Source organism: Streptopelia decaocto (genome assembly GCF_964273445.1).
Source record: "Streptopelia decaocto genome assembly, chromosome: 4".
Taxonomy (NCBI): Eukaryota; Metazoa; Chordata; class Aves; order Columbiformes; family Columbidae; genus Streptopelia; species Streptopelia decaocto.
In genome coordinates this window covers 75278877-75305079 of record NC_138658.1, presented here as the reverse complement: position 1 = coordinate 75305079, position 26203 = coordinate 75278877, and the positions used below count along the sequence as shown (strand labels likewise).

Genomic DNA, 26203 nt, shown 5'->3' with positions numbered 1-26203 from the left:
GCGGGCATTGTGTATCTGTGGGGGAGAGCAGGAACTGATACTGGTAACAATAATGAGGTAGAAAATGGTAATGAGGAAGAAATTGTTGGCCCTGAGGGTGGTGAGAGCCTGGCCCAGGTTGGGCAGAGAGGTGGTGGATGAACCATCCCTGGAGACATCCCAGGCCAGGCTGGACGGGGCTCTGAGCAACCTGAGCTGGTGAAGATGTCCCTGCTCATGGCAGGGGGGGCACTGGGGGAGCTGGGAAGGTCCCTTCAACACAAACTGTTCTGTGATTCTATGAACAGCACGTCGACTGAATTTCAGCCCTTGCGTACTCCAGCATCTCCGCTCTCAGTACAGCCACGCTGGTAACTGCTGGGAGTGGGCTCCCAGGTCAGTAAATTCTTAATAGTTCTGGTTAAAACTGGATGTTTGGGTCATTTCATCCCAGCTTTGCTCTCATGGCACCTCAGAGGAGTTGAGGAGAAGCTGCTGGATGCCCAGTGTGGAGAGGGGAGGGATGCGATGGGGTGGGATGGGACGGGAGACATGAACCCTGGCACCTGCTGGATGCAGAACTTGCGCACGGTGTAATCCACCAGGACCGTCACGTCCTCCACGGACACTCGGATGTTCCCGTAGGTCCAGCAGCCCTGATCCGGCCAGTACTGAGCACATTTACACTGCGGGGAGAGAAAACAGGAGCAGGTGAGCTCCGGTCCCTTGGGATCGGCTCCAAGACATGCCCATGGGCATGAGATGTGCCAGGCTGGGATGAAGCTGGGTTAGATACCAGCCCACGAAGCCTCCTGGCACCTACCTCTTTCCTCTCTTTCAGGTTGGTCACCATGACAATTGTCGCTGTGTTTTGCTCCCAAATCATCCTCCAAAAATCATTCACGGTTTCTTCCTTTGGTCCTAAGAAGGAGGTAAAAAAGAAATGTTGTCTTTGGGATCAACCCTTCAAGCATTGGGACTGAACTGAAACCCAAGTGTGCGAAGTCACACGTCGTGGATGATGCAACACAATTTTGCCAATAGATGTCAGCACAGGAAGTGTTTTGGTGTCCAGGAATGGCGGCTAAGCCGAGGAACAATCCTATCACAGAAAAGCTGAGCTTTTTGGGTATGTTTTATGAAGAAATTGTTAGCCCAGGAAGGGGAAATCAGACAAATGGAGCATGGAAACCACTTGCCCAAGGTCACCCAGGGAAATTGTGTCCGTCATCGCAGAAGTGCTGTCCCTGAGCTTTGTGCTTTAACCAGCCACGTTCCTTTGGACCAGGGGAGCCCCACAAGGTGTTGTGCTGTGGTTAAACCAGCACAATTTCGCAGAGCAGAAGGACCCCAACCCAACCTCCACCAGACAGAGCTGTGGGAATAACCGAGCATTTACCTTGTGCAGCAATGAACTTGTTTTTCTCTTGGTACCCCTGGAGAGAAAAAGAGAGACAAATGAAAACATAAGGATTTGTCTAACAAGTCAGGAAATGCATCTACAGCACTAATAAACTGAGCCATTGCCTGCTCTGTTGCTCACTCCCTGCAGCCTCCAAGGGGAGAAACAGGACTGATGGGGGGGTGCAGAAATGATGGAAAATCCCTGTGCAAAGGGTCCTTGTGCCAAGGAAATGCTCCCCATGCTCAGGTAATGGGGGGGTGACCCCATTTTTTGGCACAGAGCACTAATGTGGCAGTGCCCAACAGCTCTTCCACTGGGACCAGACCCTGCATCCAGAGCATCCCACGAAAATCAGGATTAATCTTAAGGAGACCGGGCTGTTGAACTCCTGAGAATTGATTTTGTGTACTTCCTAATGGATATTTATTTCCTGCTGAGCAAAGGATAAAGCTCTTTTGGGTCTTGCTTTTCTTCACATGCCTCCATCTCTCTCAAAGTATGATTTATTTGAGCTATATGTTGATAATCATATCGGACTCATCTCCTCCAAGGAGCAGAGCAGGGCAATCTTGCTTTGATTTCAGCTGCATCACTTGATTTCTTTTTCATGCCCTTCCCAGGTCCAGGCCTGCGAGCCGGGAAGTACTGATGATTAACCAGCCATTAATCAGAAACCACTCATCAGCCGTTAATGAGAAATCCCCAATTCCTACAGGAACAGTTTCCAGACCCCTTCCAAACCAGCCAGCTCGGTTTTGCAGCACCCTGAGGAGTGTAAGTGTGGAAAAGAGAGGTGGGAAGAGATGTGAGTGTGGCAAAACCACCAAGCGATGGCAGAGATACAGCCAGGATTTATGAGTCCCAGCTCCCGGCCTCCTATTCCAACCACTTTTGTCTGGGTTTACAACATGGAGTGGAGCACAGTGAGCTCTGTCACGGCCACACAAAGGTTATGAGATCAAAAATCAGTGTAATTTATTGCTCTGGAGGAGCTGGGGAGATGTTAATGTAGGAGGTAGCACAAGTCACACCCCATAAAAGCCCCCCGGTCCTGGGGGTACCAGGCATTGTCAGCCGGGGCTCAGCTGGTGGAGATTTCCCCTTCAAATGACAAAACTCACGTTAATGAAGGAGGCGTTGATGTAGTCGGAGTCAGGAACTCCTTCGACAGGAGTCAGGTGAACCCTGGAATGATCATCTGGAAGCAAATTAAAACTCTGCATTAAAAACAACTCCCTCCATGCAGCTGGTATCTGGTGTAACGAGAAAGCCGAGTGTTGGAGTGGGGCCTGGGCAAAGACAAACACCTTTATGCCCCCAAATTCTTCTCCCTTAAGCCTGGAGAGGTGCTAAACCTCACCCAAGAAGTTCTTCACCTGCAGAGCACTCACATTTGAGGAAGCCCCAGGCCAGCCTGCTGCCCCACACCACCCATTTCAGCATTTCCCACCCACTTTGTTTTCCACAACCTCCTGCTGCTGGTGGCTCCAGGGAGCTCCACCTCATAGATATCTAAAGCTAAAGGAGATGCAGCCACACATCTGGGATGGGAAATGACCTCAACTACATCTTCACCCATCCCAGTAAAAGGAATGGGGATCCCAAGATGTGTTCCTCTCAACCCAGCCCAACCAGCTCTGCTACCTACAGGGCAAAATGTTGACGTATCTGTTCTTCTCCTTGTTCTCCTCCTTGGAAGCAGCTTCGCACGTGGCCTGGATAGGACACGCTGGGAGAGCCTGAAATGGCAGAAAAGGGGTTTTTCCGTGATGTTTGTACTCATGGCATGGCAGTATCCACAACACGGCTGGCATGTCGGCGCATGCTGTATCTCAGCATCCCCTTCAGTCGTGTTCCCACCACCCACAGCCCTCACCTCCACCCCAACAACAGCTCCTTGTTCCCACCATGCCCAAGGAGACCATTCAAATAACCCATGATGGACCAGAGAGAGCAAATCTCTTCGAAAAATGTGATATCTTAAACCTCAGGACCCACTGACACGAGGTGGCAGCAAAGCCTCTGACACCAAACCCACCAGCACAGGGACGCAGGAGCTCGATTCTGCCCGCAGAGGCTCCTGCTGAGATTTCCTCCATTAACAACAATGCTAAAATTAGTTAAACCCCTGCGATGAACCTCCATGGCCCAAGCACACCCCGTGATGGGAAGGAGCATCCATGCAGGGAGTTATTTTCCATCCAGCAGCACCAGGGACCGGTGGGTTGGGGTGCTGGGGTCACGGGCGATGCTGTGTTGGTCACAGGTTTCGGGTTTGAGCAGAGGACGTGCTTTCCCAGAATGGTTATTCCACAATGTCTTTGAACAGCGAAGGGGACGAGAAGCTATTGGAGGGATTCACCATCCTTTCCAGCTGACGGGACAGACGTGTTTCAGCAGCGGAAGTCTTCAAGGCTTTATTTGTATTATTTATAACCTGAAAACCTCATCTCCCCGGGGGTTCATTCCACCTATCTAGTTTCATCGGAGTGTAGCCAGGAACAGTATCAAGTTGTTCAACAGCTGGGAAACTCAAGTGGCTTTTTTTTTTTTGATCTTCTCATCATCCTCATATTGTCACATCACGCCTTGGACCTCAGGTTTTAGGTATTTGCAGATGACACCTTTGCAGTGCAGACAACTGGATTAACAGATTTTCTTTAATTAGGCTGCTGGACTGCTCAGGGAGTTCAGCATCTCCTACATTACGTGCTGGGATACACCAGTTATTTAACTCTGTCCCCTGTCTTTGTCATGCCAAGGTGAAACAGGTTTATCGCCACAAGAAGTTGCAGAGCTCAGCAACGTCAGGAAGAAGTTGTGGCTCAGAAGAACCGCTCCAGCATAGTGGGATAACCACAGTACCTGAATTATTCCTCACTCTGGTGTCTGATAAATTGCCATCATTCTGCTTCAGGATTAACAGCTCATTGAAACAGATGGGGTCATTTCTGTTTCTCTGTCAGAGCTCTTGTTTTGGCTCTTTGTGGATTTAAGATGATGACTGACAGGCCGTTCACGTTGGCAATGTCCCCCTTGTAGCCATGAGGACCAGGAGGATGGAGGCAGCTCCTGGGAGGAAAGCAGCCAGCAAGGAAGCTCTGGAAGATCCCAACATGTCCAGGACACCTCCTGAATCCAAAAAATGTAACCTCATAGTGCTGCTTGCTAACAAACCTCTGCTCCCTGTAGCGAATGTGAGGGGTAGCGGCTTTTCCAGCCCCACAGCAGATTCAGGGACAGAATCCTCCCACCTCGCAGCCCTTTGAGAAACCCCTGTGGACCAAGCAGCCCATCAGTCCCTCTGTGAAGCTCTCAGAGAAGCTCTTCTGAAGCACGGCATCCAGCACCAGCACTGTTATTTGGTCGATTCGGTTTCCCAAGCCAGGTACCACAGCACACCACAGCTCTGATTCATCCAAAATTCTGTCCCTGCTCTATGAAGCGAGACCAGAATTTTCCCCATTCTCCACCTTAAGCCCAACACTGAGAGCAGCCTGTGGGATTGAAGAGCAAGAAGCGAAGGCACTCACGTTGAACTCCTCCCGAAAGAGCTTGTTGTCGTCGGCCATGCGGCGGTTGATCTCCTCCTCCAGCTTGTCGACGGGCAGAGGCGGGTACTTGCGGTTGGTGCTGGGGGAGCGGGCGAGCAGCGGCATGCTCTGCGGCTCTGCAACGACACCCGAACGTCAGAGCTGCCCACCCAGCCCAGAGCTCACCAAACCCGGCTGGGCACAGGGACCTCGCACACCCCACGATGTTCAATTTTAAGGCCAGCTCGCATCCTCACCGCCCTGTATTTTCATAGAATCATGGAATAGTTTGGGTTGGAAGGGACCTTCAAAGCTCCCCCAGTGCCACCCCTGCCATGAGCAGGGACATCGTCACGAGCTCAGGTTGCTCAGAGCCCCGTCCAGCCTGGCGTTGAACACCACCCGGTCTTTTGCTCTTCCCATGGACAGCGCACAAAATTTGGGGATGCTGTAATAACATGAAAAGCTTTCAGTATGCTGTGGCTGAGCATTATGCTGTTGGAGAGGCAGGACAGGACAATGAGGATCAAGTCTAACAACGCCACTTAATGCTACAGGCTAAGGGAAGAGTGGTTTGAAAGCTGCCTGGCAGAAAAGTCCCTGGAGGTGTTGGTGACAGCAGCTGAACATGAGACAGTGTGTGCCCAGGTGGCCAAAAAGGCCACCAGCATCCTGGCTGGTACCAGCACTGGTGTGGCCAGCAGGCCCAGGGCAGTGACCGTCCCTGTGCTGGGACCTGGGGAGGCCAAACCTCAAATCCTGGGGGCAGTTCTGGGCCCCTCAGGCCAAGAAAGGCCTTGAGGTGCTGGAGCGAGTTGAGAGAAGGGAACGGAGCTGGTGAGGGGCTGGAGCACAAGTGTGATGGGAGCGGCTGAGGGACCTGGGGGGTTCAGCTGGAGAACAGGAGCTGAGGGGAGACCTTCTGATCTCTGAACTGCCTGAAAGGAGCTTGGAGCCAGGGGGGTCGGGCTCTGCTCCCCAGGAACAAGCGCCAGGAGCAGAGGAAACGGCCTCAAGTTGCGCCAGGGGAAGTTGAGGTTGGATGTGGGGAACAATTTCTTCCCCAAAGGGCTGTGGGGCATTGGAACAGGCTGCCCAGGGCAGTGGTGGAGTCACCATCCCTGGAGGGTTGGACAGACGGAGATGAGGTTCTCAGGACATGGGGCAGTGCCAGGGGTGGGGGAATGGTTGGACTCGATGATCTTGAGGGTCTTTTCCAACCAAAACTATGATTCTAAGTCATCAACACTGCTTGGTGAAGATCCCTTTGCTTTGAATTCAGATTTCACCCTCACTCACACGGAAGGTTTGGCCCCATCACCCTGACGTGACTCCCAGGCAGCTGCTGCTTGTGGTTCCTCAGCAAAGCCGAGAGACCACGGCAGGTTACACCAACACACCCCACAGTTTATGAAGTTCACACCTTTACTCGTAAAAATGTAAAACGGGTAGGGAAGGTCTTAGCTGCCAACGTTAGAAAAACGTGCTGATTTTCAGTTAGCGCTCGCTCCAAAGGTGTTTGGTTTATGTGGAGGGAGCTCAAAAGAAGGATCTGAACTGGGTCTAACTGGTGGTGGTTCCTCTTCAGCTCTTACTTTGGTGCTTTCTCTCAGAAATGTTAGTTTGGTGCCTACAGTTAGTGCGAAGATCTGCGTGGGGGTTTTAATCCTAATCTGAAAGGGTACAAGGATATTTAATTATTCCTCAAACATGTAATTTTTCAATAAAATGCTTCTTGAGCCAAAGAGATATTGTGAAGACTCAAGAGGAACCGTGAATAGTTCAGTGTTGGAAGTGATCACCCCTCTTAATATTCACCACGTGAGGGCAAACATTTTGTCTCTGGAATGAGCTGGGAAGCGGATTTTCATTCTATAAAAGTTTTTCCAAAATCATGGAAAACAGGGCAAGTTCAGAACAAGAAACAAATAAAAACGTAGGTGATAAAACCCCCACTTTCCTGCAAAAATATAATGTGGGTGGACAAAGCCGTGGCATCCAGTCCACTGAGTCCCCAGGCGCTGTCACTGCATCCATGGGCTTTCCTAGTCTTCTGGTGTATAATATTTATATTATTCTGGACTATTTATGTATCTTTTTAAATTTATTTATATTTAACTTATTCAGGACCACCTTCACAAGCCTTTCCAAGACGAGACTTAAGGAACACAGTCTTTATTTTCCTTTTTACACATTTCCTGCAAACCAGTACTTGGTGTGTTCCCAGTTCCATTCGAGCTGCCCAGTAAAAGATGCCACAACGTTGGCCACACGCCCAACAAGTGTCTTATTGCTGTGTTGGAAGGGGAAAGACCCTGCGTGGGCAGCTCAGAAGGGGCACAAACCAACCTCGCTTCTCCCACTTTGAGGGTTTTACGTCATTTTTGTAATTTTTAATGATTTTTAGGAGAATTTCTCATTATTTCACTAGGTGATTTCAGCCGGTTCCAAGCAGGATAAAAACAAGATTCCATTGTTACCCTGAAGAACATTTGCATTGACCCGTTTTGATCCGAACAAAGCTTATTCCTCCTACAAGATGTGTTTTTTACTCCCTGTGTCGCGCCCACGTGGGTCTCACCTGCATCATCCGTCCGGCCGTTGGTCAAGCGAAAGGAGTTGGAGTGACTCCCTGCTTGCTTGTATTTCTTGAACCTATCAACGACAAGGGAACGGAGAACATCAGTAGATACACAGAATCCCAGAATGTCAGGGATTGAAGAAGACCTTGAAAGCTCATCCAGTGCAATCCCCCCATGGAGCAGGAACACCCAGATGAGGTTACACAGGAAGGTGTCCAGGCGGGTTGGAATGTCTGCACAGAAGGAGACTCCACAACCCCCCTGGGCAGCCTGGGCCAGGCTCTGGCACCCTCACTGGGAAGGAGTTTCTTCTCATTTTTAAGTGGAACCTCTTGTGTTCCAGTTTGAACCCATTACCCCTTGTCCTATCATTGGTTGTCACCGAGAAGAGCCTGGCTCCATCCTCCTGACACTCCCCCTTTCCATATTGATCCCCATGAATGAGTTACCCCTCAGTCTCCTCCAGCTCCAGAGCCCCAGTTCCCTCAGCCTTTCCTCACACGGGAGATGCTCCACTCCCTTAATCATCTTTGTTGCCCTATACCACCAAGAAGCACCTTCTGGATGAGAGATGCAGCCACAAAGGGTTTTCCTCACTTTACGGCTTGAGGAATCAGCTTCGAGATGTTCTGGGATCTCTAAAATCCCACCCACGGGTGTAAATTTTAAGTGACCACATCTGGAAAGGCCGCAGGAGACCAGAGCAAGGTGAAAACCATGAGGAGAAGCTTTAAGGCTGCGTTTTATAGGGGACACCCCACGGAGTTCCTGCTCCACGGGCTGATTCAGTAAAGCAAATAAACCCCGGGCTGATCCGTCCCCCTGCAGCAAAACCCGTCTCCACGTGCTTTTAACGGGAAGCAGATGCTTATGCTCCGTTTGCCCGAAATTCAGGGTTTTGCTGAATCACCGGGTAGGCGGCTGCGAACAGAAAGGCTTATTTTTTGACTTTATTAAGGGCTGGAAGCCAGGTGGGGAGGACTCGAATTCTGCTGCTGCCCAACTCCCGAGGCAAAACTCTCAGCGGGTTCCCCCTGCGAGGCCAGGAGACGAGAGGAATTTTTCCATCGCTAAGCAGAGAGTTTTATCTCTTCCTTTAATTTTGTTCTTACTTATTTAATCAGCAACTTGTTGAGTACATTAAAATGTTTAGTGCGGGTGAGCTTTCTTAGCTGAGTAGATATACACTCAGGATGAGGGAACACTACATTTTGAGCAGCCCAGATGTTTGGATTTTTTTCAAAATGGACCTAAAAAGGCTGCTTTTTTAGTTATAATTCCAGCTACAGCATCACCTAATGCTCTCAACAAGCTCTGGTTGTACGCAGGTCTGGTATCTCAGGCAGAGGATGCTGGATCACGTTCGATATCCAGGTGGGAATCCAGGAATATCACACAAAGGACTTTCTGGCGCTGTGTTCAAGTCCCTGGATTTCTCAATTCATCCTCAACCTTGCAAGGAAACCTCACCTGCTTTGTAACAGCACTTGTGGGACTTTGGTTGAATCCATCCTATTAAACATGACATTTTCAGTAGCAGAACAGGCATCACCCCACACAAGGATCAGCTTTATATACAAAGGAATAAGCATCATTTACTAAATAACCACAAACATAATTTTCATTATCCTTACAGGTTTCTTTTGCAAACACCGGCTGTGTCAGCCTTCAGCTTCGGAAACAGCACAAAAGGTTTATTCCTGTTCACTCAAGTAATTAATTTCTGCCAATTAAGGGAAGTCAGCATTAAAGCATTTCTTACCTTAACATGTACAGCACAATAATAATAAATACTATGACTAGAAGGGAAGACAGGGCCACCATCACAGCTATAATCGGAGTCTCATCTGCAATAGGAAAAGAAAAGTGGGGTTATGAAGAGCGAATATCAAGTGCCAGCATTTAACAGGGCAGAGCTCTACAACTGCTGCTTGCAAAATATATTATTAATATTAATATTATTAATAGTATTAAGTAAGGTTCCGTTTCTCCAGTGGTGGTTCGCTCTGTCACCTACGGATCTACAAAGTCTCTGCCTGAGACATAAGGATCCATATGAGCAGTTTCTAATAGGTCCATGAGTTTGGCCAAACACAATAGGGATCCTTTTGGAAAAACAGGTGAGAACTGTGGCACTTGGAAGATCCCACAGACCCTACATTTTAAAAATAGTCCTGATTTTGCTGCTTTTTCCCCTTGGAAAGATTGAGTTTGGGGAGGAGGTGACATCAGACGACCCATCGCGACACTTCTCAAGGGCAGGTGCTGCACAGTTCCCTTGCAAACACCCTTAGATTAGGCACATCTGAGATGTTCCCATCCTCTGAGACCCACAACAGGCTATTATGTTTTTTGTTAAATAAGCTATTTGTAACTTGCCCTGGAGGTCAGTGAAACAGGGTTTGGCGCAAGCAAATTAGCCAGATGGGGTTGGAAGCCAAGCAACGCTATCCAGATCGGAAAACGACCCCGAAGGGCACTTTTTCCAGATAAATGAGGATGCAGCGAGGCCAGCTGGGGTATTTCCATTGTCCATCAGCTCGCTCAGTCTGTCTGGGCCATGGTGCTGTGTCTAAAAGCCTCAGCCCCCCCAGACTATAGGGCACGACCCCCCTTTCCACCTTCTGCGCATCCATTTCCCTGCCAGGGCAGATTCCCCCTTCACATCTCAGCAATCTCAGCCAGATTTTCTTAGGTTGGATTTATCTTGTCCATCTCTGATGATGGAGCTACCGAGACACACTCTGGTTGAGTTTCTGCATCTGTTCCTCTGTGGTTGTGAGGTCTAGAAATGTTATTCTGACCCAAATATAAGATTTTTGTCCAGCCTGGCCTGGGATGTCTCCAGGGATGGTTCAGCCACCACCTCTCTGGCCAACCTGGGCCAGGCTCTCACCACCCTCAGGGACAACAATTTCCTCCTCATGTCCAGCCTGAATCTCCCTCCTTTAGTTTAAAACCATCACCCCTTGTCCTATCACAACAGGCCCCGCTGAAAAGTCTGTCCCCATCTTTCTTATCAGCCCCTTTTAAGTATTAAAAGGTGCAAAAATTATTTGAACGCAAGGACCTGCTGTGGCAAATAAAAACATGAAACCCTCCCGGTCTTGCATGTCTTTATTCTTTCCATCTAGTGTCCTCACGTGTTGGCATCTCCCGCAGCCCAGCAGCACAAAGTCAAGGAATGTACTGGGAGGCCTTTCTATGCTCGATAACTGTGTGAGCTTTGGTATCACCCACCATGAGACTTCCCAAAAGCAAGATGGGGAAGGCAAAGCGACCACGGAGCGTCTTAGCCCAACCTTGTGTCTTCTCTGAGGTGCTTCTTGTTGAGACCTCCGACCGTAACCATCACCATCATCCTGGCTGTAGGAGAGGATGCATAGCTGCTTTGCCAAAGCCCACAGCGTTATATCCCCACTATGCACTGCTGAACCATTTTTCCTGCCTTGGCTGGAGTTAAGCTCAGCCTAACGGGTGCTGAGCTGGGCTGAGGCTGCTGCGGCAGCATCGGTTGGCAGGAGACGTGATTTACGGGCAGGGTTTTGGCGGGGGTGCCTCTGGCAGCAGGATGCAGGGAGCCCAGGGGGTTGTTATTTTTTATTGCAGCCGTTCTTTCGACACATGTGGCGGGATGAGTTAGAGCTTTTCCACCGCGGGCAGTAACCGCTGCCGTGCTGCCGGCCCACCCAGCTAAACCCACGCAGGAAACAAGCTGGAGGGTCCCTGGCTGGTCCCTCCACCCCTGGTGAGCGGTGCCAACCCCCCCACAAGCTCCCGTCCTGCTCAAGATCGGCCCCGGGGGTTTTACACACATAATTCGCTTGGAGAAGAGAGAAGAACTCGGCCCTTGGCTTCCCTGGGAGCATCCACCACGGTCCGGAGCCCAGGAGGCATCAGGATGCTGAAATCTTATCTTGGCACCTCTGAGGAGCCAGCAAATCACCTTCTGGTCTCGAGATAAGTCTCCAACTGTAGGTAGAGGCGCTATATAGCGGTCTATAGGCTGTCTCCTATACATGACACAGACCTGGGTACAGCCACCTGGCAGAGGGACAGGGCTGAGGAGCCGTCCTCGCTCATCGCTGGCAGCTCCTGCCCACTAAACAGGACACAAATCAAGCGGACAAGAAACTGTGCGACCACAAGCAAAAAAATGGGAGTAAAAGAAATGGAAGCAAAGACGTAGGGTCAGTATTTCTCAAATAAAACCCCCAGGACATGAGATACGGAACTCCTGGCAAAGCAAATCCTCCAAAATGGTTGCAGAGGGAGAGCATAGCAGCAGCAAGAGCTTAAATCTCTGAGATGCCAAGGGAGGTTTAAACCACATAGCAGCTACGTTCCCTGCAAACATCACAAAGGTCCCGCAGGAGCAGACCCCTGATTCAATCCTTGCTTTTTATCCTGCAATATTTCCTTTCCAGGCGTGTTCGGGAGGTGGAAGAAGAAGCCACCCCAGACACTGCAGCTCAGGATAAACCAGCGTGTTCACAAAACACCTTTAATCGCTCCCTCGGGACTGTGTCGCTCACATGCACATATTTTGCTTGGAAAAGGCCAGAGCTCCACTGTACTCTCATGAGGTTCAACAAGGCCAAGTGCAAGGTCCTGCACCTGGGTCAGGACAACACAGGTATCAACACCGGCTGGGGATGGAGGGATTTGGAGCAGCCCCCAGGAGAAGGACTTGGGGGTGCTGGGGTGGAAGATGGGACATGAGCCACAACGTGCGCTTGCAGCCCAGAAGCCAAATCGTATCCTGGGCTGCATCCCCAGCCCCGTGGGCAGCAGGTGGAGGGAGGGGATTCTGCCCCTCTGCTCCGCTCTGCTGAGACCCCCCTGCAGTGCTGGTCCAGCTCTGGGTCCTCAGCACAGGACACACATGGACCTGCTGGAGAGGGGCCAGAGGAGCCACAGGAATGACCCGAGGCTGGAACAGCTCTGCTGGGGGACAGGCTGAGAGAGTTGGGGTGTTCAGCTGGAGAAGAGAAGCTCCGGGGAGACCTTAGTGCAGCCTTTCCAAACTTAAAAGGGGCCAATAAGAAACATGGAGACGGACTTTTGAGCAGGGCCTGTAGTGACAGAACAAGGGGTGACGGTTTTAAACTAAAGGAGGGAGATTCAGGCTGGGCATGAGGAAGGAGTTTTTAACACTGAGGGTGGTGAGAGCCTGGCCCAGGTTGGGCAGAGAGGTGGTGGCTGAACCATCCCTGGAGACATCCCAGGCCAGGCTGGACGGGGCTCTGAGCACCCTGAGCTGGTGAAGATGTCCCTGCTCATGGCAGGGGGGCACTGGGTGACCTTGGAAGGTCCCTTTCAACCCAAACCACGACACAATTCTATTCTATAATTCTCCAGTGCATGTTCAGTACACTGGGCAGCAGGAAGTCAACTGCTGTGGAGTTTACAAAGGTGAAACACCCACCAGAGCAATGATGGGAACACACAATGGAAGCTCATTTCTATAGGCAGCAACCAGAGCAGCTGCAGCTCCGCTCCACCTGCTCCCACCCTGCTGAAGCAATGAGTAATTTTAGATATTCTGGTAGCAATGTCAGTTCTCAGAACTAAGAGATGGAAGAAAGCACCTAAGTGGTTTTATATGACAAGAAATGCACTTGTGCTACTGCTTGCCAACAGAATTAAGAAGAATAATAATTACTCGCATCATTTGCAAAATGGGTCCGGATCAAACAGGGTAGGTCACAGTCAATAAACACAATTCACAAGCAAAAAAGGAAAGACATTTCCTGAATGGCTTCTTAGACTTTGGTCATCCAAGTCTAGGGATGGTAATGCTGGTATTTTCAGAGCGTTCAGCAGGAACCTGTTGTATCTTATAGGACAAGTACGAATTAGTACGTAGAGCCCAACACAGATTAAGACATCAGTGTGTCACCTGATTTGCTTTGTAAAAGCAAGTTTAGAATTGTCATAAGGAGAGGTATCTAATAGCAGAATACTTATGGAAATATCTTTATTGAGGGCTTGACTGAAGAGCAATGAAACATAAAATTCTTACCTCTTCTGTCAGAGTTACCTGCAGAAAAAGAAAACAAAAGTATCTTAGCAACAAAGAAATATACATTTTAATAAGTCAGGGAGGATCAAAGAACAAGACAGTAACAAATTTAGTAACTCTCATCACCTTTGTGTAAATCTTCCCTTTAAAACACCAGCTACAAAGCCAGGATGTTAAAAAAGAGTTTCAACCTTCCCTTAGCGAGAAGGAAAAAGGAATAAAAAGCAACTTTTTATCAGCAGAGCAGGGAGCTGAAGCCAAGTTATAACATCGATAAGCAAAACCTACTGCTCTCAATTGCTAACACGCTTTGTTTAAGCCTATAACCAGCAAGTCACTGGTGTAATTCATTAGCACTTAAATATTAAGAGGTGACACTTGTGCAAGAGTGGCTGAGCCAAGAGTTCAATTAAGAGCAGCTGGGCGGAGGGATGGGGACCACGAGCATCCCAGCAGAGCCTCTGTGTGCTGTTTTACATGTGAAGAGCTGTAGAACAGGGTTGAGGACAATCTTGGGAGGTTGGGAGAAGCAGGAACTGCTTGTACAACATGTAATTGCTACGGCACCTTCCGCCTCTGTCCCTCTCCTGAGCATCACTTAATTCTTCTGTGACCGAGATCCAAATTTCCCATTAACAGCAAGGGAAGCCCTAAAACTAATTGTGCTCCTTGACAAATGACTTGAAACAAAGAAAGAATCAGGTCTGGTCATTTGTTCCCGGGACTGACACTGATTGAGGAGCCACATCTGGCCCCGATGGTGCAATGGCCAACGAGTCACAGCGCACACCAAGGGATTCACCCAAAACAGTGACTCGAGTCACAAAAAGAAGTAGGAAAGACACAAAAATGATGAATTCAGTCCCCTAGCAGCAGACATCATATTACAAAATCCAGATCTTCACAGTAATTAAGGCTTTTGCCTCCATCTCTCCCACTGAAGGTGATGTTTACTCTAAACTTGCACCATGTGCATATCTGAGGTTACTCCGGACTCTTTCACTCTGCACAAAAGCCTTGAGGGTTTGTGTTTGAAAGGAAGCTGGATGAGCTCGGGGATGGCAGGATGCTAAGGAAGCTGGGTTGCAAACTTCCTTTGGCCACATCCCTTCCTACATTGATGGCAAAAACAACTTCACTGCAGCTTCAGGGGCTGCAGTTTCCAAACATTCCCAGCGAGGAGACCCCCAGCACCCAATGTCTCTTCGAAATTTGCTCTCAAGGAACGTACACTTGACATTTCCCCACGTTAACTCCAGACTTGTCCTCTTTCGGTCTTTTCTACGCCACCATCAAGTTTCCCATTCTGTTTTTTCCACTAAATCCTGCGCTGCCAGGCTGGACGGGGCTCTGAGCAGCCTGAGCTGGTGAAGATGTCCCTGCTCATGGCAGGGGGGGCACTGGGGGACCTGGGAAGGTGCCTTCAACCCAAACTATTCTGTGATTCTGTGACCTCTGGCAGGCACTGCTATGTAATTGTTGCAACTCAGAGGCACAGAGCATCAAATCTGGGTCTCAACCAGCAATGGGCGAATTGTGGCTGAAGAATCACGGATCAGCTCAGATTTTTGGTCACCTCAGCTTCTTTTTGTCTGATTTTTGCTCTTAACTAATGCTGAGCAGCCAAACTACATCGTTAGGGGCAGTTTTATGATGTGCCAAGAAGGGAATGAGAGCAGGATGGCAAGAGAGGTAACTCCTGTTCATCCAGATCTTTCAAAGATGAAAGTAGCCCAAGTAACGGAAAAAACTGATAATGTAAGCATAGAGCTGCAGAATGGTTTGGGTTGAAGGGACCTTCAAAGCTCCCCCAGTGCCACCCCTGCCATGAGCAGGGACATTTTCACCAGCTCAGGTTGCTCAGAGCCCCGTCCAGCCTGGCCTGGGATGTCTCCAGGGATGGTTCATCCACCCCAACATCAGATGCATCGGTATATGCCAGACTGAGACATCCAGCACATGGAATACTCTGCTCAATAAGGTCTCACCACATTGCTCCTGGTGCTCACCACAGCAGAGCGAAAGCACCTTCAGATGGTTTATCAAACCACGTGCAGCTTGTGTCTGCAGGCAGTTTGGCAGCCATCGGCTGGAGGGTACAGATTACTCCACCAGATGGGCCAGCACCGTCCTACCACATCGTCCTTCATCCCCAGCTTGGCTAATTTTGGATAATTAACCAATTTAGCAGCTTTTCCCAGGAGCTGGATCTCACCCCTTGGTTGGCCAGCTCTAGTCTAAGCCTTAAATCCTTTGGGACCGGGCCTGTCTTGGCGTGCATGTGCTTGTACAGTGCCAAAAAGCAGGACGGTGGCTACCAAAATACAAATAAATGCAGAAACATCTGGCTAAGCCAAGCTCTGCAGCTGAGCGGCAACCCCAAGTGATTTATTGTCCGCACAAACTCGTTACAGATCAACTTTTCAGCCAGCACCTGGGAGCTGCACAGCACCAGCCCCATTTCATGCTCCGGAAACCACAAAAAGCGATGAAATTAATCTGTGACAAAAGTGGAAGGAGATCCGAGGGTTTCTGGTGCCCCAGTGTCTTGGCAAGGAGCCCAAACCTTCAGCAGGATAAATCTCATCTGATCTGGTCTCTTTGGGGAGTTATATTATTTCGTTATCCCTGTGGAATTTGCCCCCGAGTGTCTTCTCATTCCCTTTTGTTCAGCAAAACAAAAGAAGAGCAAAGAAACAAACCCATGGGCAGGGGTGGCCTGGAGGAGAAGAAGGTGGAGGACATGCCTACCATTGTGGGCAGCGGACGAGGTCTCCTGCGTGGTCACCGTCGCGCTGAAATTCCTCTCCGTTGTCTCCGCTTCCGTGCTGGGGAGAGCGGTGCGGGGAGCAGGGGACGTCAGGCTGGGGAGCGGGGAGGTGGCTGGTGGCACAGGGACAGTTGTCCCCAGGGTGGAGGTGTTGAGGCTGAGGGTGGTGGCGTTGGGGGACATCCCGGCGGCTGTGGTTGTGGGTGGCTTTGGCGCCAGGGTAGCGACAGTCACTGGGGTGCTAACGTTGAGGGTGTTGGCGCTCGTGGTCGTCGTCCCATCCTCAGGACGTGCTGTGGGAGCTTTGGTGGGGCTCCTGGGGGAGGTGGGTGCTGTCCTGGGTGGCTCTGCAAGAGGAGAAAGCACAAGGGAACCTCCATGAGATACTTTCCTTCAGCACTGGAGAGTTTAGATGCTGGAGATTCGTGAGATTCGTGTAACTAAAAACAGCCAAAAAGTGCCATATTTTGGGAACGCTTTGCACAGCACAGTGATGCACACCCTATAAAAACAGGTAATTGAATATATATTATGATATCGAGGAGCTACAAAGATTAAAGACCCTGTAAGAGAGGATCAATGTTTAGATTGATTTATAAGCACCTCCAGCCCATCGTCCTCTTTTTGACACTTTATACTACAACGAAGCGCAGGGCAGAAGCAAGAATCCAGTGAGCATGTGAGCACTTACTCCTGTGATCCTAACGATGGTTTAGGGACAAAAAAGACAATGAGCATAGTTTACCTGTCGTCACGTTGTTAGCACCTATGCATATCAGGCCACTTCCGAGCAAAAGGAGAAAGAACCACAAATCCATGTTGACCTGGGGAAGAGAGCAGAGAACAGTTGTTGAAACCCTGGCGCAACATCATCACAAAATAATACAAACCGGGGGCGCCGCTGCGCATCTGGGGTGTGTGGAGCTGGAAGGGAGGAGTGGACGTGGGGCTGGAGTCCCTGCAGGGGACAAATGTCCAGATGTTCGTGACTGGAGGGTGGTGAGAGCCTGGCCCAGGTTGGCCAGACAGGTGGTGGATGAACCATCCCTGGAGACATCCCAGGCCAGGCTGGACGGGGCTCTGAGCAACCTGAGCTGGTGAAGATGTCCCTGCTCATGGCAGGGGGGGCACTGGGGGAGCTGGGAAGGTCCCTTCAACCCAAACTGTTCTGTCATTCTGTGGATGGTGCACAAAGAGATCCCAGGCTGGTGGAGCAGCAAAGTGACCAGAAATGAAACAGGGAATGAGCAAACTGTGAGAGAGCATGAGAGGAACAAGCTATGAAGCTGAGCACCAAAGATAACTAATTAGGATAATTTCTTAAAGGAAATGAATAATGTGTTCATAAAACGCTCTGCAAATGAGTCAACTTTGAGCCAACTGAAATGCAAAAGATGTGAAGACCATGGCAAGGAGTCTTAATCCAAAATGGCCATAAATCCCCATGAATAATAACCCGAGATCATCTGCACGTGCGTTGTACTGTACGTTTCTTCCCAGGAAACATCCTGCAAAATTTCAGCCCGATGACCTCAGTGAAGTTGTCTCCCCCAGGCTTTAGGCCCCAGCCCTTTCAAATACCAAGTTTTTATGGTGATTTCTTTCCTCTGTAGACCTCAAAAACGCTCCTGAGAAATGAGCACAGTTATCTCCTCCCAAACAGACACCGGTCCAGAGGCTGAGGCAAACGACAGCGAGATGTCAGACGTCACCGTCCTGGCCAAGAGAAAGCCCAAAGCTGCCAAGTCCCAGCGCCCGGGGCCTCCCGAGGTCGGGCCAGCATCTCGCATCTGCTACGAGCCCAGAGAGGGGGCAGCTTCGCTCCGTGCCAGCGGCCGGCAGCTGCCGTCCGACCCTCTCCTGTCCTTCAGGCTTCTGTCACGCGTCCAGCTGCATCTTCAGCATCTCCTGGGAGGAGGCTGCGAGATCTCACCACCAAGTCAACTCGTCGCGCTGCCAAGAAAGGGTTTTATTCCCCGCTACGCAGTCTAAGTCTCTCCCCCCCTTAAATACATCTTGTGTTGTTTGTTCTCATTCTATTTTATTTAAATCTGCTTCAGTCTAGACCCATCCCAAACTCCAGGCAGAAGGACAGCACTGAAGTCATCAAACAGTATCAGAAGTACAAGATCCTCCCCACCCCACCCAAGAGTATCCTCCCACCCGCTTACATGTTTTTCCTCCTCTCCAAAAGAAAACCTGGCAAAACTGAACCTACTCAGTGTCCAAAAGGTCAGACAAACCCTGAACCAGAAGGAAACCAAGCTCCAGAGATAAGAGCTTTCCCTTGGTTCTTTCCACGAGTCGGGCAGGGCTTTCTCCAAGGGGTCCCACTGGTGTGAGCAGCCAACTTTCCACTGGATTATTAATAAAACATCTGTCTGGATGAATCTGAACCGATTCGGTACTCCCATCGCTGGTGAGAGTGGGGCTAGTCCCACAATGCCTCCCTGCGGCTCTGCTCCAGGGTGGGATGTCTGGGAATCCCACAACTGGAAGGGTTTTGATGGCTCACTCCACTCCTAGAGCTTGTTGAGGCCTCTCACCAAGCTGAGGACCTGAGAAGGTCCTAACCAAAGAGCTTTTCCAACCCCTCAGCATGGGAAAGGGGGCTCACAGAACCACAGAATGTCAGGAGTTGGAAGGGACCTGGAAAGCTCATCCAGTACAATCCCCCCATGGAGCAGGAACACCCAGATGAGGTTACACAGGAAGGTGTCCAGGCAGGTTGGAATGTCTGCAGAGAAGGAGACTCCACAACCTCCCTGGGCAGCCTGGGCCAGGCTCTGCCACCCTCACCCCCAACAAGTTCCTTCTCATATTTAAGTGGAACCTCTTGTGTCCCAGTTTGAACCCACTGCCCCTTGTCCTATCACTGGCTGCCACTGAGAAGAGCCTGGCTCCATCCTCCTGACACTCACCCTTTATATATCTGTAAACATGAATGAGTCACCCCTCAATGTCCTCTTGTCCAGCTCCAGAGCCCCAGCTCCCTCAGCCTTTCCTCACACAGGAGATGCTCCACTCCCTTCAGCATCTTGGTGGCTGCGCTGGACTCTCTCCAGCAGTTCCCTGTCCTGCTGGAACTGAGGGGCCACAACTGGACACAAGATTCCAGGTGTGGTCTCCCCAGGGCAGAGCAGAGGGGCAGGAGAACCTCTCTGACCTACTGACCACCCACCTTCTAATCCACCCCAGGTACCATTGGCTTCCTGGCCACAAGGGCCCAGTGCTGGCTCATGGTCACCCTGCTGTCCCCAGGACTCCCACGTCCCTTTCCCCTACACTGCTCTCTAATAGGTCATTCCCCAACTTATACTGGAACCTCATGTCCTCCCCATCTTTAATAGCAACTGGGAAGCACAGGCAGCTGAACCACCGGTGAGAACGAAAGCATCTTGCTGCAAGGCACAGATAGTCCGAGCATCCCGCTGCAGAAACCCACAGGAGTTGGGTGCTCATCCCAATGGGATGGGACCCACGTGCAAAGGCAGAAGGTCCCCAAGCCCACACTGGATGTCCAAGGAAGGTCACGGCGGCACTGAGATGCTGACGAAGGCGCCAAGGTCTCAACATCACAACAGCTTCCCTTGCTGGGAACAACCACAAGGTCAAGACCTGGCTCTGCTGCAAACATTATTAGGAGAAAAAGTGACCGTTTGGTGTGTTTTGATGAATATTTGCACAGAAACACCATTCTCATGGGTGGATGTGGCTCCTTTCCTCTTTCCCAACTCGCTTCTCCAAACAAGAGTTCCTATTCATTGGGGAACCTGTTCATTTGGGATCCTAATTTATTTGCGATCCTGTCCATTTGGGATCCCATTCACTTGGGACTCCCATTGATTTGGCATCCCATTCATTTGGGATCATGTTCATTTGGGATCCCATTCATTTGGGATTCCCATTCACTTGGAATCCCATTCATTTGGCAGCAGTTTGCCCCCAGAGCAGACAAACCAGTCCCTAACTGGGATGCTCCCACTGCACTGACATCCTACTGGCCCCTCACATGGAGATCTTGCTCCTCACCATCTGCCTCATAATTCATTGATCATTGGAAAACCACACAGAATCACAGAATTGTTTTGGTTGGAAAAGACCTTCAAGATCGAGCCCAACCATTAAGCTACCACTGCCAAGTCCACCTCTAAACGATGCCCCTAAGAACCTAGAACCACGTAGCTCTTAATCTCTTCCAAGCCTTTTTTAATGTCTCGAAGCATCTTTCCGAGCTGGCTGCTCCCGCTCTTGCATCAGATCCCAGGGCAGCGATGACTTGCTCATGGTCACTCAGCAAAGGGGCGGCAGAACAAGGGGACCCGGCTCCTCTGCCATCTGTGGTCCCTGGAGCCCTTTTGAGAAGTTAAGGAAGGAAAGACGGATGGGTTAACACAGACTGACCCCACACCCCCTCTCTAAGTCCAACAGCTGGATGTCTTGTTGGCCTCCAAAGGTCTTGTCCCTCATCCTCAACACATTTTTTCCTTGGTACCAAAAGCAGTGGGTGGAAATAAGTAAAAACTTTGAATTCCCTTTCTTTACACCCTCTGTTATGGGGAAATAACCCATGTACAATAATAAACAAGCTTGGTTTTATTTCCACGACCGTGATCGCTGGACCGGCCAGGGGTATCAGCTGGAAAACCCCTTTGGGATGGTGAGATGATCGTAGAATCATTTAGGTTGGAAAAGACCCTTAAGACCAGTGAGTCTGACCATGGGTGCAGGTCCCTCCTTCGCTGGGCCGGCAGGGATTACACCAAAGGCTGCCTGCCCTTAAAACCCCCTTGATATTATGTTTAATAAGTTCATTGATCCTTGAGCAGATCGCATTAATGGTTGGCAAGCCTTGCCCCATTTTCGTGAAGAAGGCGGTCCGTGCGGATCCTCAGTTTTTATGGCTTTATTACTGCAAATATCAAAAGAACCAGGACGCCGGGCAGCCCCGAGTGCATCGCAAGAGCTGCTCCTGTGACCAGCTGCCAGCGCCGCTTTATCACCTTTCAAAATCCAGATCCGGAGCAGAGAGAGCAAACGCAAAAGCCCCAGCTCCCAGCTATTAAACGCTCCTGATTCCCAAACGCAGGATAAATAAATGCCAGCACTCCAGCGTTACCCGCTTCTGAACATAAAAAGGCCTCCAGAGTCCTACCCCGAAGCCGGAGAAACCCGAGTCTCCCTTCCCCCTCGGCTCTCGCCCCGCTGGTTTCGGAAACGGAGAGGAAATACTTGTAATGTTATCAACATAAACACAGCTCTTGGCCGGCTGCGACATCCTGCGAGCTCTGCAGAAAAACAGCCTGACGTCACGGCGCCGGCTCCGCCGACCAGAAAAGGAGCCGGATTCGGCACCGCTGCCCCGGCGGGTTGGGACGCTCGGCATCGTGTCTTCATTTTCAACCTTCCTTTTCAAAAATCACAGTTAGAAACCTGAATAATATATATATATATTTATACATATATGGTATATATGCATTGAACTACCCTACACGCTGCTTGGGAGCTTCCTATAGGAAAGGCTGGATTTTAGGCTCTGGGATGCATGTTTTAAAATAAGCGGATTTTGTCAAGATGATTGATGCTGTTGGAGGAGGAGGGGGGGAAGGAAATAATCTCTTTATAAAATAATAAGTGGCTTAAAAATGGTGTTTGTGTGTGCTGCTGGAGGGGGGTTCAGCTGCGGGACCACCTCCCCGTCTTTCCAGAAAGCAACCAATTATTATTATTGTTATTAATTTTTATTATTGCTGCACAAACTGCCCAGATCTCACCCGGCGTCCACAATCAAAGGCAGGATTTACCCCACCTCCGACATGCTCCTAACTCCTGGAACATGAGACAATCTCTTTTCTATGTGCAAGGAGGAGACACGACCTTAATTCCACCTGGTTTTCTGGGACCCCAGAAAGCGCTGCTGCTGTGGGGGGATGCTAAAACACAGCAGCTCGACCGAGATCACTCGACTACCTTGTGCTGGCCCCAACTGCAGCGAAAAATAGAAAATTGTTCAGTTTTCCTCTTGTTTTCTGGCATAAATAGGAGTAAGGTTGGCGTTTGCACCGGTCAGCGCTTTGAAGCAGCTCACAGTAGGAAGAGAGCGTGCATGAGCATAAAGAAAGGGGAAAAAGGTCTGTTTTTTAATTTTGGTGGCAGCAAGCCACCAGCACAGCTCAAAACAAACCTGCCGTCTCCTCTCCCTGCTCCCGGCTCCTTTTAAATCCTGTTTGTGGTTATTGCAGCCTCTCGCTGGAGCTGCGATGTGCGGTGGAGGGGAGCTCATCCCATGGCACAACTATTTTGCCGGCAGCGGGTTCCCCTTGCTTGTGTTGGATGAGATGCGAAGGATGTAAAAATAACGATGAGGATGGAAAGCAAAGCCTGGTCCCCTATGGGAAATCCCTTGGGGACCAAGCGCCGCGCAGTGGGTTCCAAAGCCATTTATTGATTTCTTCGCTTCATTACCACCCTGCAAGGAGCTGCTTCGGCTCCGAATCGCATTGGGGTGGCTAATGAGGTGCAGGTTGTCTCTGGTCATGGCAGGGAGAGGAGCCGTTGAGTTCAGGGAAGGAAAAGGGTTTTGTTGCAGTGATTAATTCCTTGCATGTGTCTCCGAAGCTGAAACGAGGCCTTGATGTGTCACCGAACATTATCCCCCCACCCCACCCTCTGCTTTTCCACCCTTCAACAGAGAAGATGAATCACAACAACCATTCAATCGTTCTGAAAATCCACTTCATTTTTTTTCTGTTTTTTTGTCTCTTTCACATAAACAGGTGGCTTCCACACAAGTGACAGCCGCGGCAACGAATGGAGCACGAGGAGGAGGACGAGCCTGTGGGCTCAGGGTTTTGCTCTCTCCATCTGTCCAGCCTTCAACAAATCACTGTTTTCCTGCACCTCGATATTTACTCATGGCATGGCTTGGGTTGAAGGGACCTTCCCAGCTCCCCCAGTGCCCCCCCTGCCATGACAGGGACATCTTCACCAGCTCAGGTTGCTCAGAGCCCCGTCCAGCCTGGCCTGGGATGTCTCCAGGGATGGTTCAGCCACCACCTCTCTGCCCAACCTGGGCCAGGCTCTCACCACCCTCAGGGCCAACAATTTCTTTCCCATGTCCAGCCTGAATCTCACTCCTTCAGTTTAAAACCATCACCCCCTATCCTGTTGCTACAGGCCCTGTCCCCATTTTTCTTCTCGGCCCCTTTTACGTCCGGAAAGGCTGCACTAAGGTCTCCCCAGAGCTTCTCTTCTCCAGCTGAACACCCCAACTCTCTCAGCCTGTCCTCCCAGCAGAGCTGTTCCAGCCTCGGATCATTTTTGTGGCCCTCAGTCCAACAGAGGAACGCACGGTCCCCTTTCAAAGAGCAAGATCATCATACGTGCACGGAAGGAACCTGACCCTACCTCCACCTGCTGTTCTGGGTGTCCAGAAATAGGCACCACTGTTAGGATGATGAGAAAATCTGCTGTCCTGAACCAGGATCAGTCTCTCTCCCGGAGGTCAACTTTAGCCAGATGTAAGTCTATCCCATGCCAATCACACAGGCTCTCAATCACTCACTGGGAGCAGTAATGTGTGTTAAACCATCGCGAGGGGATGTAGAGAGGATCAGGTGTTCCCCAGGCAGACTTTGGAAGAAGGTTCCCCATGTTCCTTTCCTATCTCTGCTGCCAAACATTGGAAATCCCCACGCTTCAGCCTGACCGACCATAAAAAGGCTCCCAAAAAGTTTTGTTTACTCCCTAAGTGAATTACGGGTTTAATTCATTCAGAAATATATAAAAGAACCTTTAATACCACAGTTAATTATAAATTACTGGGTATATAATGAATTCCAGGAGACGCGGGTTGCATCCCTGATATGCCGAGGGCAGATCGGTGGCACATCTATGATCGGTGACACGCGATGATCTCCGGTCCTCGCCCACCGAGCTGCAGGGACGGGCTCTCCTGGCCACACTGCGAGCAGAGTCACCATCCAGAAGCCACCCAAGCGCCTTGGAGGGGAAGAGCTACAAATACGTCCGATGATTTTCCTAATAATAATTTTGCTAGTAACCCTCACAATTAGGATGGGTTTAATTATTGACACTGAGGGTGGTGAGAGCCTGGCCCAGGTTGGGCAGAGAGGTGGTGGATGAACCATCCCTGGAGACATCCCAGGCCAGGCTGGACGGGGCTCTGAGCAACCTGAGCTGGTGAAGATGTCCCTGTCATGGCAGGGGCTTGGACTAGATAAGCTTTGAAGGTCTCTTCCAACCCAAATTTTTCTATGATTCTATGAGACGGAAAGGGATGAAGAGGTTCTTGGACCTGTAGCGATGGAGAACAACCAGCTGGAGAAGGTCTCCTAAAGGAGCATCAAGGTGGGCCAGGCAAAAGCCAAGAGAAGGTGAAGTGCCAAGGAAAAGGAGAGCGGTGAGCTAAGCCCAAGGGAGCCGTGGGCTCAGGGGGGATGAGGATGAAGGATGGACGTTGAGCCGTGACCATGAGGCAGGTGATGGGAATGGAGCGTTTCGCTGCGGTGGGGCTGGTGAGGGTCGGTGGGGCGGCCAGAGCTGCGTTGCAAAGGGGAGAGGGAGGTGAAACCTCTTCCTGAGGAAATTAAAACTAAAATAATGCTTGTGGTCCCTTCCAACCTGGTGTTCTGTGACCCCATGGATGATTCCCTGACCCGTCCCGGGGCGCGTTCCCCCGCGGGACGGGCATCGCGGCTGCGACGTGGCGCTGGGAAGCAAAGAGCAATCGCCCAAAAGGCTTGAGTGAAGCTGCTTCATCTCATTATTCAAAATAACAAATTAATATGTATTTTCTTTTCAAGTGAAGTCATACAGGAATATATCTCTTTAAATATTCCATTTTATGGCTGGGCTCTATGATCTTAAGGGTCTCTTGCAACCAAAATGATTCTATGCTTTTAGGGTGTCCCCTTCTTTGTCCCAAGCATCATTTGTAACGTGTACAAAGAAAACATGAGTGCAGTTCGTACACCATCTACTGAAAGGACCGGTTACATGTGATTGAGGAGTCAGGATGAAGCATGAACAACATCCCTGCCTAACGAGATGCTTTTTGGAGAGCGAGCGAACCAAAACAAACCCACAGAAAATAAAGCTGAGCTTTCTGCAGGACTGAGCTGAACTCCCAGCTCCACGCTGAGATCGAGCCGAGAAGCTGGAGAGTCGGAGCAGCAAGCGCTCAGAGCATCCTACTTAAAACAAAGGTGTCGGCGGGGATCGTTCGCACGACAGCCTTAAAAGCTCATTACAGAGGCTAAGCTCCAATTAAAAGGCATGCGTTCGGTCATGCAGCTTGAATCGCTGGTTGTGCTTACCCTGAAATCCACCCGCGCCACTCGTGGGGTGCGGGGAGCAGCCAGCCCGTCCCACGGAGCAGCCCCGGGGCTCGCAAAGTGCCGCGGATCCCTCAAATCCCCGGTTTACCTGCGGTAATTCTGCACCGCTGCTCAGTTCAGCCCTGTTGCCACAGTAACACTTGTGGTGTAGCCGAGATCACTGATTATGAAACTAGGGGGAAAAAATTAAATAAATAAATCAGAGGCTGCTAATTAGGACATACTCCAGTTCTCCAAAAGCTCCGTATTAACGATGTGATGATTGCGAGCGACAATAAAGATGCCAAAAACCATCACCTCGGTCAGCCTTGGCGACCGCCAGCTGCTCTTTGGGTCTTTTTAGATATGGGTTTTAAAATTCAGCTTGCAAATTCCCTGTAAATTCAGCTTGTTTTCCTTCTCTTTAAACAAATGTGCAAGACTCGGTGGAACAGGCTTTACTCTTTACATATATTTGCATGTATTAGAATGGAAAAAAAGGGTCGAGGATGATGTACAAACGGTGCCACCCCAAGCGGGGTCGGAGATGCATCCCCTGCATCTCGCATTA

The 26203-nt window shown here is 50.2% G+C and overlaps 1 protein-coding gene across 2 annotated transcripts in view; it reads right to left on the bottom strand.

Moving 5' to 3' along the window:
• The window catches only part of PTPRA (protein tyrosine phosphatase receptor type A), a 130644-nt gene that overhangs the window by 9356 nt on the left and 95085 nt on the right, over positions 1-26203 (bottom strand). Inside the window, exons 1-12 of one of the 2 annotated variants that reach the window (XM_082050211.1) lie at positions 25633-25769; positions 17040-17118; positions 16276-16641; positions 13525-13542; positions 9262-9346; positions 7499-7572; positions 4918-5054; positions 3033-3123; positions 2506-2582; positions 1379-1415; positions 803-900; positions 546-665 (exon numbers count right to left, since the gene is read on the bottom strand). In XM_082050211.1, coding sequence (XP_081906337.1) covers positions 546-665; positions 803-900; positions 1379-1415; positions 2506-2582; positions 3033-3123; positions 4918-5054; positions 7499-7572; positions 9262-9346; positions 13525-13542; positions 16276-16641; positions 17040-17112 — 1176 coding nt within the window. In that variant the 5' untranslated portion in view covers positions 17113-17118; positions 25633-25769. Of the gene's footprint in view, positions 1-545; positions 666-802; positions 901-1378; positions 1416-2505; positions 2583-3032; positions 3124-4917; positions 5055-7498; positions 7573-9261; positions 9347-13524; positions 13543-16275; positions 16642-17039; positions 17119-25632; positions 25770-26203 lie in introns of those variants that run through there. The other variant, XM_082050210.1, reaches the window with a different exon arrangement.